The sequence below is a fragment of the Lepidochelys kempii genome, chromosome 1 (genome assembly GCF_965140265.1).
Source record: "Lepidochelys kempii isolate rLepKem1 chromosome 1, rLepKem1.hap2, whole genome shotgun sequence".
Classification (NCBI taxonomy): Eukaryota; Metazoa; Chordata; order Testudines; family Cheloniidae; genus Lepidochelys; species Lepidochelys kempii.
In genome coordinates this window covers 34,555,202-34,571,204 of record NC_133256.1, presented here as the reverse complement: position 1 = coordinate 34,571,204, position 16,003 = coordinate 34,555,202, and the positions used below count along the sequence as shown (strand labels likewise).

General features: G+C 41.7%; 1 protein-coding gene across 4 annotated transcripts in view; it reads left to right on the top strand.

Moving 5' to 3' along the window:
* Nucleotides 1-15,663, top strand: part of MSANTD4 (Myb/SANT DNA binding domain containing 4 with coiled-coils) — an 804,538-nt gene extending 788,875 nt beyond the window's left edge. For all 4 annotated transcript variants that reach the window (XM_073338669.1, XM_073338680.1, XM_073338650.1 and 1 more), the window contains 2 exons: nt 9,478-10,126; nt 12,774-15,663. In XM_073338669.1, the coding sequence (XP_073194770.1) occupies nt 9,653-10,126; nt 12,774-13,349 (1,050 nt within the window). In that variant the 5' untranslated portion in view covers nt 9,478-9,652 and the 3' untranslated portion in view covers nt 13,350-15,663. The remainder of the gene's footprint in view (nt 1-9,477; nt 10,127-12,773) is intronic.
* The last annotated feature ends 340 nt before the right edge of the window (nt 15,664-16,003 follow it).

Below are 16,003 nucleotides of genomic sequence, written 5' to 3'. Positions count from 1 at the left end.
CAATGCTTAGAGATACAAGGCCAGCATCAATCAAAATACACTTTTCCAATTCCAGTGATTTAAGTGGAATTACACCAGTATAATAGAAGAGTACTTGGCCCCAGGATTTCAGCTGAATCTAACATTTTTCAACAAGATGACAAATACAATTGAACGTCTAAAAGTTGACTGAACTGTTTAGTTCTAATCAGCAACTTTTCTGGATAATTAAGTTGCTCGATGATTTTTTTTTTTTAAATTACAAAACTTTCACAGGCTAAACATAGTGTTTGATGAATAGATCATGAAAATCAATTGGTGGAAGCCAAAAGGAGAGGTGATTACACTGTAATTTGGATTGGAGAAGGAACAGCAGGTACTAAATACATTGATTTACTGCCAGTTAGAACCAAATATAGTGCTTCCCTCTAGCACTAGTATCTATTCATGGTAGGCTCATGAGGTGAAATACTAAAGGTTAGGAAAAAACCTTAAAGATAAGATAAAATGTTCCAATATAATTTTATTTCACTCTGCATCTACAGTAATAACACGGTGTTGCTGCCTGTCATTGGGCGGTTTGTTCACGGCTAGTCGTACCCACTTCAGGCACTTTTAGAGATTAGCTCCGCCCAGTTCAGTGCCCCCTTCCTTCTCTTCCAGCATCTGCAGCTCACCTCTTGTTCACAGAGTTGTGGCCACAGCTGCTTTGTGACTCAGCCCTCCAACCCGCTCACTTTGTGATTCCCCTTTAGAAGTCTTTCTGTTCAAGCAGCATCAGGCAGTCCTCATTTCTGCTGCCCTGACCCTGTCACTCCTGCAGTGACCCAGGTGGTCTTCTAACTCACTGCCCCAAGCAGTATCACTCTGCAGTGGTTGGTAGGGGGACCCAGGCCCACCCTCTACTCAGGGTTCCAATGCAGGACCCTGTAGCAAAAGATTAAGGTCTGTGACTGCACCCATTTTCCTGCTCTAGCCCCTGGACTATTTCCTACTGTTTTTCTCCAGTCCTCCTAGTCAGGAGACCCCTTTCTCTCAGGCCTACAAGGTCTCAGGGATTCCTATCCCTCCTTTCTCTCTGGGAAGAGAGACTATAGGCTTCCTGCCTGCTGCACCCCTACTCTATTGCCAGCCTCCTGGTTTTATAGAAGTCCCCACCTGTTCCCTCACAGATGAGCTTCTTTCTAATCAAGGCTCTTCACACAGCCTAAATCTCTCTCGTTTGACACTAATTTGGCTGATTGAGCCTGATGGGCCTAATGCAGCTCTCTCAGGTCTGGTGTGGGAGTACACCCCATCATACACCCTCACCCTCAAGACTGCAACCCACATTACCATTATACAGTTGTCCATTCTGATGTATCTTTATTCTCTGTGAAATTGTTTTCCATTTCCTAATTCCTATGCAAATACATTCTCCTATATAAGACAAAGACAGTGTATTTGCATATATGTAAATATAGACACACACATACATATATATGATAGGCTCTTGTAGCTCTAATGAGAAATCACTAAAACACTGTGGTTCAGGCAGTCTCAATTATCCATTTTCTGTTCCTTACTCTAAGTATCAACATCTATCAGCTGGATTCAAATGACCCGAATTAGTTAATGTTAATTTTACTATTAAAATCCATATTCCACTTACAGCTTTGTACAGCTTTGAAACACTTCTTACCTTCTTTTCCTTGCACAGTACATTTTCTGTCTTTTTTCTTAGTTATCTGTCATGAATCACACTTATATTTGAAAAAATACTTGTTTCATCTTTATCTGTTCCTGCTTTTCATTCCTAACCAGAAGGCATCTTTTATTCATGGCCATCATGATATTGCAAAGTATAATGACTTCTGGTGGAGAGAAAACACAAAGAATTAATCAACTCTTAATGGGGGAAAATATATACAGTAATATGTTAATAAGAGAAAAGAATTACATATTTCTGTGAAAGAGAAATAGAATTATTTCTAAATACAAAGTTTTTCAAAGTAGTCAGTGAGGTATCAGCATCTTTAAATGCCAGGACTGAAAGATGTTTGACGTGCAAATGTTTGTGAGTGAACCAGTTACAATCAGTCATGTTCTAAAGCTGCGTCTACATAGCCCCATAGTTTGGACTATAATGGTGTAAATTGCAGCGCGAACTAGAATGTTGTGTTCTAACTCTCCGGGGTGGAGATTGCAGGCGTGATCTACAAGTTATCTAGTTTGCATTAACATAGTCTTCTTTCTTTTGTCTTCTTTCTTATTACCAGAGAGTGCCAATAAGAGTGTAAGTTTTCTTTGAAAGTTCATCAATTCCTGTTACTTATTTCTCCTGTTATGATTCTTCTTCCAGAACCACAATTAGTGGCTGAGGAAATGTTTGTAAATGGGAATTCACAATAAGCAGATGTGTTTTTTAAGAAGCAAAATCCTGTTATCATACAAGTAAAATATAACTTATATAAGAAATACAGGTTTCAGAGTAACAGCCGTGTTAGTCTGTATTCGCAAAAAGAAGAGGAGTACTTGTGGCACCTTAGAGACTAACCAATTTATTTGAGCATAAGCTTTCGTGAGCTACAGCTCACTTCATCGGATGCATACCGTGGAAACTGCAGCAGACTTTATATATACACAGAGAATATGAAACAATACCTCCTCCCACCCCACTGTCCTGCTGGTAATAGCTTATCTAAAGTGACCATCAGGTGGGCCATTTCCAGCACAAATCCAGGTTTTCTCACCCTCCACCCCCCCACACAAATTCACTCTCCTGCTGGTGATAGCCCATCCAAAGTGACAACTCTTTACACAATGTGCATGACAATCAAGCTGGGCTATTTCCTGCACAAATCCAGGTTTTCTCACATCCCCCCCACCCCCATACACACACAAACTCACTCTCCTGCTGGTAATAGCTCATCCAAACTGACCACTCTCCAAGTTTAAATCCAAGTTAAACCAGAACATCTGGGGGGGGGGGGGTAGGAAAAAACAAGAGGTCACAGGCTACCTTGCATAATGACTTAGCCACTCCCAGTCTCTATTTAAGCCTAAATTAATAGTATCCAATTTGCAAATGAATTCCAATTCAGCAGTTTCTCGCTGGAGTCTGGATTTGAATTTTTTTTGTTTTAAGATAGCAACCTTCATGTCTGTGATTGCGTGACCAGAGAGATTGAAGCGTTCTCCGACTGGTTTATGAATGTTATAATTCTTGACATCTGATTTGTGTCCATTCATTCTTTTACGTAGAGACTGTCCAGTTTGACCAATGTACATGGCAGAGGGGCATTGCTGGCACATGATGGCATATATCACATTGGTAGATGTGCAGGTGAACAAGCCTCTGATAGTGTGGCTGATGTTATTAGGCCCTGTGATGGTGTCCCCTGAATAGATATGTGGACACAGTTGGCAACGGGCTTTGTTGCAAGGATAATACAGTTATCAGTTATAAGAAATACAGTTACCATAGTGTGAGGATGTGACGCAGCAGGGAGGGGGGAGTGTTGACCTGGGAATGTGCCCTGGGGATGGGAGACCTGAAAGCCTGTCACCTGAGCCAGGAGGTGGAGGAGGAGGTAACACCTCTGCCCAGGAATGTGAACACAGGCTGCAGAAGGGAGCCTGCTGGGGGGGGTTAGTTTCAGTTTGGTGCTGGGTGAAGGACGCAGGGAACCCCAGGGCTGGGGTCTAAGCTTCCTGCTCCCCCAGAAGGACTTGACTGAGGGGTCTTGGTTGTACCCACAACCTCTGTTTTGGACTGTCACGGTTCCTCCCCCACTCTGAACTCTAGGGTACAGATGTGGGGACCTGCATGAAAAACCTCCTAAGCTTCCCCAAGGTACAAAACTTCCCCAAGGTACAAAATATTACCCCCGTTATCCTTGGACTGGCCGCTACCACCACCAAACTAATACTGGTTACTGGGGAAGAGCTGTTTGGATGCGTCCTTCCCCCCAAAATACTTCCCAAAACCTTGCACCCCACTTCCTGGACAAGGTTTGGTAAAAAGCCTCACCAATTTGCCTAGGTGACTACAGATCCAGACCCTTGGATCTTAAGAACACTGAACAATCCTCCCAACACTTGCACCACCCTTTTCCTGGGAAATGTTGGATAAAAAGCCTCACCAATTTGCATAGGTGACCACAGACCCAAACCCTTGGATCTGAGAACAATGAAAAAGCATTCAGTGTTTTACAAGAAGACTTTTAATAAAAAATAGAAGTAAATAGAAATAAAGAAATCCCCCCTGTAAAATCAGGATGGTAGATATCTTACAGGGTAATTAGATTCAAAAACATAGAGAACCCCTCTAGGCAAAACCTTAAGTTACAAAAAAGATACACAGACAGAAATAGTTATTCTATTCAGCACAATTCTTTTCTCAGCCATTTAAAGAAATCATAATCTAACACGTACCTAGCTAGATTACTTACTAAAAGTTCTAAGACTCCATTCCTGTTCTGTCCCTGGCCAAGACGACTACAGACAGACACAGACCCTTTGTTTCTCTCCCTCCTCCCAGCTTTTGAAAGTATCTTGTCTCCTCATTGGTCATTTTGGTCAGGTGCCAGCGAGGTTACCTTTAGCTTCTTAACCCTTTACAGGTGAGAGGAGCTTTCCCCTGGCCAGGAGGGATTTCAAAGGGGTTTACCCTTCCCTTTATATTTATGACACGCCCCCCAAATCTCAGCTAGGGTGAAACACTGGCTGGGATTTCTTCCTGGAGCTCTAGGAAAAACAGAGTTAATAAGACACATGCATCTCTAAATATACTACCAAGTACATAAAGACTAACAATATTTTCCACATCTCAAGGACGATTTTAACCAGTTGATTCTGGGAAACTTTCACGGGAGAGTGCATCAGCCCCTTTGTTAGAAGCTCCTGAGATGTGTTGGATGTCGAAATCAAAATCTTGGAGAGCTAAACTCCACCGAAGAAGTTTTTTGTTAGTTTCCTTGACGGTGTGAAGCCACTTCAGTGCAGCATGGTCGGTTTGCAGGTGGAAACGCCGTCCCCAAACATATGGGCGTAGCTTTTCCAGAGCGTAGACAATGGCGTAACATTCTTTTTCAGTGACTGACCAGTTGCTTTCCCTCTCAGACAGTTTTTTGCTGAGAAACACTACAGGGTGGAATTCTTGATCAGGTCCTTTCTGCATTAAAACTGCTCCCACACCACGCTCGGATGCATCTGTGGTTACTAGGAACGGTTTGTCAAAGTCTGGGGCCCTTAGTACAGGGTCAGACATGAGTGTCACTTTAAGCTTGTTAAAGGCCTTCTGACACTTTCCGGTCCACTGAACAGCATTTGGCTGTTTCTTTTTGGTTAGGTCTGTCAGTGGGGCAGCGATTTGGCTGTAGTGCGGTACAAATCGTCTGTAATAACCGGCCAAGCCTAAGAAGGATTGAACCTGTTTCTTTGACTTTGGGACAGGCCACTTTTGGATAGCATCCACTTTGGCCTGTAGGGGGCTGATAGTTCCTTGACCCACCTGGTGTCCAAGGTAAGTCACTCTGTTTAGGCCTATTTGACACTTCTTAGCCTTAACAGTTAGTCCTGCCTCCCTTATGCGCTCAAGGACTTTTTGTAGATGTTCCAGGTGGTCTGCCCAGGAATCCGAAAATATGGTCACATCGTCAAGGTAGGCGACTGCATATTCTCCTAATCCCGCTAGGAGACCATCTACAAGTCTTTGGAAAGTGGCGGGTGCATTTCGCAGCCCGAAAGGGAGTACATTAAATTCATACAGCCCGAGATGTGTGATGAAGGCTGACCTTTCCTTGGCAGATTCATCTAGCGGTACCTGCCAGTACCCCTTGGTTAAGTCCAAGGTAGAGATGAACTGGGCCCGTCCCAGTTTCTCTAATAGTTCATCTGTGCGTGGCATTGGATAGTTGTCTGGGCGAGTTACAGCATTTAGCTTACGGTAGTCCACGCAAAAACGTATTTCCCCATCTGGTTTGGGAACTAGAACCACTGGAGATGCCCATGCACTTTCAGAGGGGCGGATTACACCCATCTGTAACATATCCTGGATCTCCCGTTCTATAGCAGTTTTAGCTTGAGGAGACACCCGGTAAGGGTGGACCCTAATTGGGTGAGCATTACCTGTGTCAATGGAGTGGTATGCCCGTTCAGTCAGTCCTGGGGTGGCTGAGAACGTTGGCGCGTAGCTAGTGCACAGCTCCTGGATCTGCTGTCGCTGCATACGCCCAAGGGTCATGGAGAGGTTCACCTCTTCCACACCACCAGCACATTTCCCTTCGTAATAGACACCTTCAGGCCACTCAGCGTCGTCTCCTCCCTGGGCTGTAAACTGACAAACCTTTAATTCTCTGGAATAAAAGGGCTTTAGAGAATTAATATGGTACACCTTAGGCTTTCGGTTGGAGGTGGGGAATGCTATGAGATAATTAACAGCTCCCAGGCGCTCCTGGACCATGAATGGCCCTTCCCACGATGCTTCCATTTTATGGGCCTGGAGCGCCTTTAAGACCATGACCTGGTCTCCTACTTTGAAGGAACGCTCTCTGGCATGTTTATCATACCAGGCTTTTTGCTCTTTTTGAGCATCCTGTAAGTTTTCTCTAGCAAGGGCTAAAGAGGTTCGGAGGGTGTTTTGTAGGTTGGTTACAAAGTCCAGAATGTTAGTTCCTGGAGAAGGTGTAAATCCCTCCCATTGCTGCTTCACCAACTGCAATGGCCCCTTAACCTCACGGCCATATACAAGTTCAAATGGGGAAAACCCTAAACTGGGATGTGGTACAGCTCTGTAGGCAAAGAGCAACTGCTGCAATACTAGGTCCCAATCATTGGAGTGCTCATTTACGAATTTACGTGTCATGGCCCCCAAAGTTCCATTAAACTTCTCCACCATGCTTCCTCGCCTCCATTTCCCTCTTGTGGGCAGCCTCCTGTACCTCCTTCTCCAGCCGCATGAGTTCTATCTGTCTTTCATGTTCCCTTTGTTTTTCCTCAGCCTGAAATTTGGCTAATTCCAGCTGTAGTCGAGCCGAGGATTTGGCCATTCTAACCTCTCTGTTTTTAACTAACTTTACACCCGAGGTTTAGAAATAAACAAACAAAACTTGGCTGTAAAATTTTGCTGTGCTGGAATAGAATACCTATTCTCTGATAGTGATTGTCAGCCTACAGAAAAAGACAATTCCCTTGTCTCTGCTCTGGGCCCAAATTAAAGCAAAAAACCTCGAACTACTTGGGAACCTGCTTACCCAGCCCAAAGAAAAAAAAATTTCTTTTCAAACCTGTGCTCCTTGTAAAACAAAAAAAAATCAAAATCCAAAAAAAAAACCCTGCCACTTTTGTCTCCAGGCAAATGGGTAGAGCACACACCCCCTATTTACTTTTAGGAAGAAAAGAAAAAAAAACCTCTGGGTTGGAAGACTGTGAATTTCCCTGCAGGAGTTAAGTACCCTGCCTCCAGGCAAAGAAAACCTGCAATTCACAAGATAATCCCCTTTTGTCTCTGCTTGGCCACAAAGCAGAGAAAAAACAATCTGCTTTCAGTTTCAACTGCTTCCTTTCCAAAGGAAAAAAAAATTCTTTTTTAAAATCTGTATTTCTAGTTCAAAAAATCTCAACTGGATCTCAAAATGATTTCAGGTTTATCCCACCGCTACCACCATGTCACGGTTCCTCCCCCACTCTGAACTCTAGGGTACAGATGTGGGGACCTGCATGAAAAACCTCCTAAGCTTATCTTTACCAGCTTAGGTCAAAACTTCCCCAAGGTACAAAATATTACCCCCGTTATCCTTGGACTGGCCGCTACCACCACCAAACTAATACTGGTTACTGGGGAAGAGCTGTTTGGACGCGTCCTTCCCCCCAAAATACTTCCCAAAACCTTGCACCCCACTTCCTGGACAAGGTTTGGTAAAAAGCCTCACCAATTTGCCTAGGTGACTACAGATCCAGACCCTTGGATCTTAAGAACACTGAACAATCCTCCCAACACTTGCACCACCCTTTTCCTGGGAAATGTTGGATAAAAAGCCTCACCAATTTGCATAGGTGACCACAGACCCAAACCCTTGGATCTGAGAACAATGAAAAAGCATTCAGTGTTTTACAAGAAGACTTTTAATAAAAAATAGAAGTAAATAGAAATAAAGAAATCCCCCCTGTAAAATCAGGATGGTAGATATCTTACAGGGTAATTAGATTCAAAAACATAGAGAACCCCTCTAGGCAAAACCTTAAGTTACAAAAAAGATACACAGACAGAAATAGTTATTCTATTCAGCACAATTCTTTTCTCAGCCATTTAAAGAAATCATAATCTAACACGTACCTAGCTAGATTACTTACTAAAAGTTCTAAGACTCCATTCCTGTTCTGTCCCTGGCCAAGACGACTACAGACAGACACAGACCCTTTGTTTCTCTCCCTCCTCCCAGCTTTTGAAAGTATCTTGTCTCCTCATTGGTCATTTTGGTCAGGTGCCAGCGAGGTTACCTTTAGCTTCTTAACCCTTTACAGGTGAGAGGAGCTTTCCCCTGGCCAGGAGGGATTTCAAAGGGGTTTACCCTTCCCTTTATATTTATGACATGGACTGTGTTCCTGCTGTCCAATAAACCTTCTGTTTTACTGGCTGGCTGAGTGTCTCAGTGAATCCCAGGAAGAAGGGTGCAGGCCCTGGACTCCCCCACACTCCGTGACACATAGTTATTTCTAAATTGAATGTTTGCCCTGGGGAAAATTGCTCTTGAGCCAATGCTTGCCTGAATTTCTGATTTGTTTTTAGTCTAACAATATTCTGACATGGGTTGTTGCTGGTAAGAGTGGCAGAGGCCCAGGGGAGGAAAGGTTGAAGGAAGGGGGTTGTACCTTTGAGTTTGTAGGGATTTCTTCCTATACGTATTTTCTGTATTAAGAAAATTTTAATTCAAGAAGATTTTTGAAATGGCAAATACTATTTTCGATGTGTCAATGGAACCATTCTAATTGTTCTATTGTTAATACAATGGCTCAGAAATAGTAAGTGCCTCCAAAACCTCAGCTTTTAAAATGAAACTGTTTTTTAGGTAGAAATAACTTTTAAAGTCATCTGAGAAATGTCTCTCACTCAGATATTTTACATCTCTGAAGAAATGGCTTACCAATTTTAGCCACTTTAGACAACTCAAGATGAGACTTATATGTCAAGTTTCAGGTTGGAGCAAATTTAAAATGGCAAAATTGTAAAAGCCAAAGGAAAATAGCCACATTTTTATAATGGAAATATCAACTCAATCTGAACAGTGTGTGAGACCGATATAAATTGATGGATTTATAATTCATGTGAGATCAGAGAAGCTTATTTATAGCTACTCTATATTCCAAACATTTTTTAAAAATTGATTTAATCTATCAGAAGAATGATCAGTTCAGCATATAGATTCTTTAGCAGTGTTGATTTAGGAGTCAGTTTCATTAAATGAAAATATCACTAAATATCTTTGAGATTTATATTATTTGTTCTTTCCTCCTTAGGATCTTAACAAGCCTGGCAAATAGAAAGATGACCAAGCAATGAGAAAACTCACTACCTGAAGAACTGAGGGCCACTTTGTGATTGTTTTTTAAATCATATTTGCATAAATAAATAAACTGAATACTCTCATATTATCTCTTTAGTCAGCTGCAGTAACAATTGTTAGATTTAAAGATGGAAAAAATGAAACAATTAAAAAGAAAAAGAAAAAGCAATTTTAGCGTTCAAGAAACTCAAACACTCCTTAAAGAAATTAGAAAAAGGAAAGAGGTACTTTTTTCCAAGCAGCTTAATACAACAATTAATGAGATGAAACGAAAGGCTTGGGAGGAAATAGCAGAGTGTGTGAATGCTGTAGGTGAAGGAGAGCAAAGAACAGGGACAGAAGTGAAAAGGCGATACCTTGATTGGAGAGCACTCATGAAGAGAAAGCGTCTGAATGCAAACATCAAACTGGTAGGCACTGGGTTTCACCTTCCATCATCTGATTTAGATGACTCTGTTAATGAAGAGATGGATGAGAAAATGGGATTTACAAATGAAAACAGTTTTGAATGGCTAAATATCACAGACTTCAGAGAAGCCAGTGGATCTTTAACAGAAATCAAGGTGGAAGAGGAGGAGGAGGAGGATCCACAGAATTTTGAAGTAAGTAGTTAGTGTACTGTAGTTGTGTTCAATATGGCCATTCTCTTCACTCCAGCTTGGGGACTTTCTCCACACTTGTGACTAGTACTCCTCTATATTATAATTTCCCAAGACAGTCTGATTGTGTGAATTAGAGAATCCCCTGTGACAAGCTCTGTTGTTATATGAATGATATTCAAAATCCAGCAACCTACACATCTGCATACAGTCTTGGGTTTTTTTATTAAATATACATGTATTCAGTAATCTTCTAAATATATTTATGCCTCTGTTTTCCCTTTTCCTTTCTCCCATGGACTTAATTTATTTCAAACAGATGCAGTATCCATGTGGACTGAAGGAGGAGTTAGCTTAGTATTTCTCCTATCCACATCCCCGCACATACACTAGAATAGGTGGAGAAGTAACCCATTTCTTTCACAATCCAACCACTTCCAACTGGAGACAAGGATGAGAAAGCAGTCCTCGTGTCACCTATGATAACACAATCCTGCTGGAGAGGAGAGATGAACTGGGAAAGGGAAATGGTTGGTTGATTTTACAACTGGTATCAAACTCCTAATAGGCAGCATCCCACCATTCAGCAATGAAATCTATAGAGCAGTAGCATGGGGAGAAGAGGAGGAGGGTGGGAGTGATCTTGCCAGTTCTGAGACTGTCAATCAGATGGAATTCCAATAATTGGTTTTGTAGGGTCATGTTGAATACAGGTCCGGGGAGATACTGTTCCTTACGTTCCCAAACGAGGCAGATTTATTCTTTTTTTAACTTTAGGTGCCATGAGAAAAAATTTGATTTATGGGCAAATCCTGTACCCAATGCATGGCTTGAACAGTTAGGAAGGGTGCCAAGTAGAGGTGTGGGAGATATGCAGGATGGGAAAGAATTTTTCTCCTAAGCTAGGGTGACATTGGAACTGTTTTGTGACCACTATTGCAACAATAAGGCTGAATTACCCCCACAGTTTCTGAGTTCCTCCTGCACTAGAGGAATAGCCAGTAAATCCACATTTGTCCTGGATCCACTGGCCTTGGTGCTGCTCCTTCGCAGACTTGGTCCCCACCTGAACCCAAAACCCCATGTTCACTGGGGCACAGTGACCACTTATGTAGCATGGTTCTGTAGCACACGGGTATATACCCCCTCCATGAACTTTTAGAGTCCCCCCAGGCCTGTGGAACCACGCCAGTATTGCTACACCCAAGGTCCCTCTGTACCCAGGGCTTCGGGCCAGAATGTATAAAAGAGAGAATAAAAATAACTAAAGGATCAGTTAAACAAATCTTGTTCTTGTCCCCATTTAGCACAATTTGAAGTGCTGGGAACTGTCACGGGGTACACGATCACTGCTTGTCTGGCACCTCCTCCTGGTCACTCTGGATTAGCTCTTAAGGGCTACGCCCCTTTCCGTCATCGCATGCCATAACACCGTCTCTCTCCCAGGTCTGCAGCACCTCTCTTTTCCCAGGAACCACAGCGTCCTCTTCATGACTCAGCCCTCCTGCTAAGTCACTCATTGTTTCCCCCCTTCTGGGGTACAGTCCTTCAATTCTCTGTGACTCCCACAGTGACCCAGACAGTCTTCCCATTCACTGCCCTACCAGTCTATACAATGCCCTCAGTGGCTGGTAGGGGAACCCAGGCCTGCCCACTACTCTGGGTTTCAATCCAGCGACCATACACCGAGCAGTTCTAGGCTTTCCTCTCCCAGCCCTCACTGCTGCTTCTTGGACTGATTCCTACAACTCCTGGTTCCCCTCCTTACTCTGGGTGTACCAGTTCCAAAACCACCTCCTCCTTTCAAGGGAGTGACTGCCCTTTCCCAGCAGCCCTTGTCTGCTGGCAGCTTCCTGGCTTTATAGGCCCTGCCTGTTCCTTTCCAACTGAGCCTGCTTGCAATCAATTCCTGCTCCCTGGCTTTTCCTCTAGGTGCAGCCTATGGAGTTAATAGGCCTACCTGGCCACCTTAACCCCATCTATTCCTATGTGGGGTGGACACCCCATCACAGGAAAATGTGAGAAAAAAGGCCGCAGATCTCAAATAAAACACAACATCAAACTGTTTTTAGTGATGGAACCTTTACAGCATTAGTTAAAGCAATGTTATGTTACATAACTGAATAGCTTACAGTTCCAATTCATATGTTAAATAATTGGTCAAAAGAAATTCCTAGAATGTCCTAGGTGCCTGTCATAGAACCTGTATGAAAACTAAAAATAATGCCTGCTTATTAACCCTCGTTCTTTTGCAGTAAATATGAAAATTCTTTTAGATCATCTAAGTAAAATTTTTTTAAAAATCCACAACCTGTTTTTAAACAAAGCTTTGCAGAATAAACAGCCGATTTTTCTGCATCTTTACAGTAGGGGTGTACTGAAGAAATTGTCTTGTGTGTTTCATGACCACATGTGAGTTTGTTGCTAATCAAATAAGCTATGCCTTTGTAACAGCAGAAAAACTCAGGTTTGAGTTTAACACACAAATTGTCTAGGGAACAAGTGAAATGAATGTCTGGAATAACTTCTGAGATATCACTAGAAACAACAGAAGTGTGCTCTATTTTCAGTGAGGTTGCATGGGGGTAACTGGCTCAATATGGTATAAAGAAGTACATGAAATAATTATGTTTCTCATTCCTCCCAACAGTTTCCTATTGAGGAAGAGGAGGAAATTTTGTCATCAGTTTTGCCAGATTCCAAAAAGGAAAGTGACCTACCTGATTTCACCCACATTGAAGAGTTTGGAAATCTGAGCTCTGCTCAAGCCCGGCTAGCCTACGAGGACTCTCATTTGCTCATAAACCTGGAGAAACAAAAACTAGAGCTGGAGAAACAGCGGCTGGATATTGAAGCTGAAAGACTACAAGTGGAGAAAGAGCGCCTGCAGATCGAAAAGGAGCGATTACGGCATGTAGGCCTGGAGCATGAGAGACTTCAACTGGAGAAGGAGCGGATCCAGATTGAGCGGGAGAAACTGAGGCTAGAGGCCCTGCGTGCTGAAAAACCTGCCCTGGAAAATGACATCACCCAGGTGGAAAAACCCATTTTACAGCCTCTGGATCTAGAAACTGAAAAATTAAAACTCGAAAAGGAACGTTTGCAATTGGAGAAAGAGAGGCTGCAGTTTTTAAAATATGAATCTGAGAAGCTGCAGATTGAGAAGGAACGTTTACAAGTGGAGAAAGAACGCCTTCGAATTCAGCGAGAGGGTCACTTGCAGTGAACTTCTTGGCTAAGGTTTCATTAATAGTGTTTTGATGTTCAAATATAAGTAGTTTTTTCTTAATACAGAAACTGTCCTAGAGGTTTAAATTTCTTCTGTCCAAAATTTAATGTTGATGTTAAACTAAAAAAATAAAAAATGAAAAGGAATGGTGTTTGGTAAATCAGTATGCCTACATAAATGGAACTTATGTGTGAAACTGCTTTTCAATGTAGCAGAAGCAAGTGTTATGTTCTCTTGCATCCAGTATTGTATTGTATAGTTTGGTGTCCTGTTCATACAAGCACATTAAGGATCAAGACAGCTGTATCTTTCCACGGTTATAACAGTGTTACCTTAAAAGTATGGAAACTGTCAAATCTGCATATATCGTGAAGAAATGGTACTGAAGATAGCCCAAACATTAAATATTTATTTTTACACAAAGCAAACTACATGAGGTGATAATTACATTTAATTTAATTTTCTTTACTTTATAAACACGTTTTCAAAATGCAAAGAAGTTCTGAGAATTAATGAAGTGCAAGTTAATTTCAATACACATGGGTTTATTGTCCTGCCCTCTAGTGGCCAGAAAGGCTAAAGAGAAGGTAGTATTCTGCCTAGTTGGAGTCTGTGTATTAGACAGTCACATAGCAACTGTATCTAAATAAAAACTGGACTGATGGATGGGTCAATGAATTAGCAATGCTGTGCAGTTTTGTACTTCCAGATTACCATTCTGAATCTAATGGAGACTCCTAGTAGCAGAAAGTAATTATCATCTGATTGCTGTGGGGTGACTCTGTGGAATAACTTAATAGATTGTCTATTTCTTAGCCCACAGTTATGCAGGTTGCAAAAGAACAAACCACAATTAGCTCACTTGCTGGTAGTCTCAATTGGACCAACAAATTTACCCAAATAGTGAGCTCAACTAAAAAGTATATAACAGTTCATAAGATGTTACAATAACCTATAATAACAAATGTTGATGGGAATAGGGTACAAAAGGGAGACAGAATTAGTCTAAACTAAAAGGCTACATTGATATGATTCAAAGAAATTGTTGAAATTATGCTTGTTAAAAACAGGAGATGTGGAGCCGGAAGTTAATGAGTCAAACTTGGTATATCAGATATTAGGTCTAATTGGTAGACAAAATAATGGAGGGATGGGCTATTCCATCCATCACTCCCTTTTTGGGTCCTTAAAGAGATTTTTGAGGGAAAGTAAGGAAATAACAAAGAGAAGAACAGATGGAAAGAACAGACATCAGCTACTGGAGTGAGTTTCACAATCATGGCTGCCACCTCCACCATTTCCTGGAGTCCCAGCCTTCATCATCCTGATCTTGAGAGATGTTCTGGTCAGAACAGGCCAGACAGACAGAAGGACCCAGAAAGATCGCTACCCCTAGTGGCTCTAGCCGAATGCTATATATGACCTGGGATGATAGTTATTGCCATCTAAGAGACTGTCAAACAAGGGGGCTTGTCCTTCTAAGGTTGGACTTTAACAACAACAAAAGCAAGGACATCTCCAGCCCATCTCAACTAACTTCTTCTCTTTTCCCCAAAAGGACTGTTATTACCTTCTTTGGTACCATCTACCAAACGGGGGGTGTGGGGGGGTTACCTTCTAAAAACTCTCTCCAGCTAAAGGGAAAGGGAACAAGGAATGAAAGCTTTTAAAATGAAAACTTTATTGAATACTTTACATTTTAAATACTGTTTTTCCTTCTTTTCTGTATCTTTAATAAAAGGTTAAAAGGATATTTAATGGTGTGTTTTCCATGGTGCTAAGCAGGCTGAGGTCTCTGTATACCAAGCTCCAGACCTTGTTTAACATTGTCCAGTGTTGGACAATGACTGGGTTATGTTAACACCTTTACTCCATATATTCCATTTAAATTAATACAACACTGCACATACATGAATATAAATCCTGCCTGGCCAAGACTGAGAGACATTGGTAAAGTACTGTGAAGAAACTTGCATTGCAGCTGCCTATGTGGTATATATTCTGTAAGCAAATAGAAAAATAATGTCTAAGGCTGTTAGTATTTTTTGTAAATAATACATTCATTTAAATTAAAAAAGAATATAGGAAATTTTAAATGAGAACATTCATACTTACCTGTTTATGTTCCAACTGAGCCAGACTTTAGATCTCTCATCCTTTACCTTTGCTGTCTCCATTGGAAAACAAAAACAGTATCAGAGTGTTAAATTGGAATATATGTCGAACGATTTACATAGGTTATGTGTATGTAAATATATTTACCACTATAGGATTACTTTTATTCTGCAAATAAAGTGTTATTTTTCTGTTATTGCTTCTACAGTGGAAATAAATTTGACGACAAGTCAAAATTGCTGTTGAGCAGGTGCTTCTTATTATAGAGATAAAGCTCCTAGTTGGTAGTATAAACTAGGCGGTGGTGAAAGCTATAAAGAGGCATCTAGACTTCTATCGTAACGCTGGTGTGGATTGCAATATTCCCAGATCTTATGATATAGTTAGTAATGGGATTTGGGGCCCTGGTGGAGCCAGTCTTCTTTGACTGGAAAAGCTCCAGCCTTCACTTGATTTTTGGACTGCCCAGGGGAAAGCCCCCTCTGATTGATTGCCTTCCCCACTTCCCTGCCTTTTGGGTAGGAACAGCCAATGAG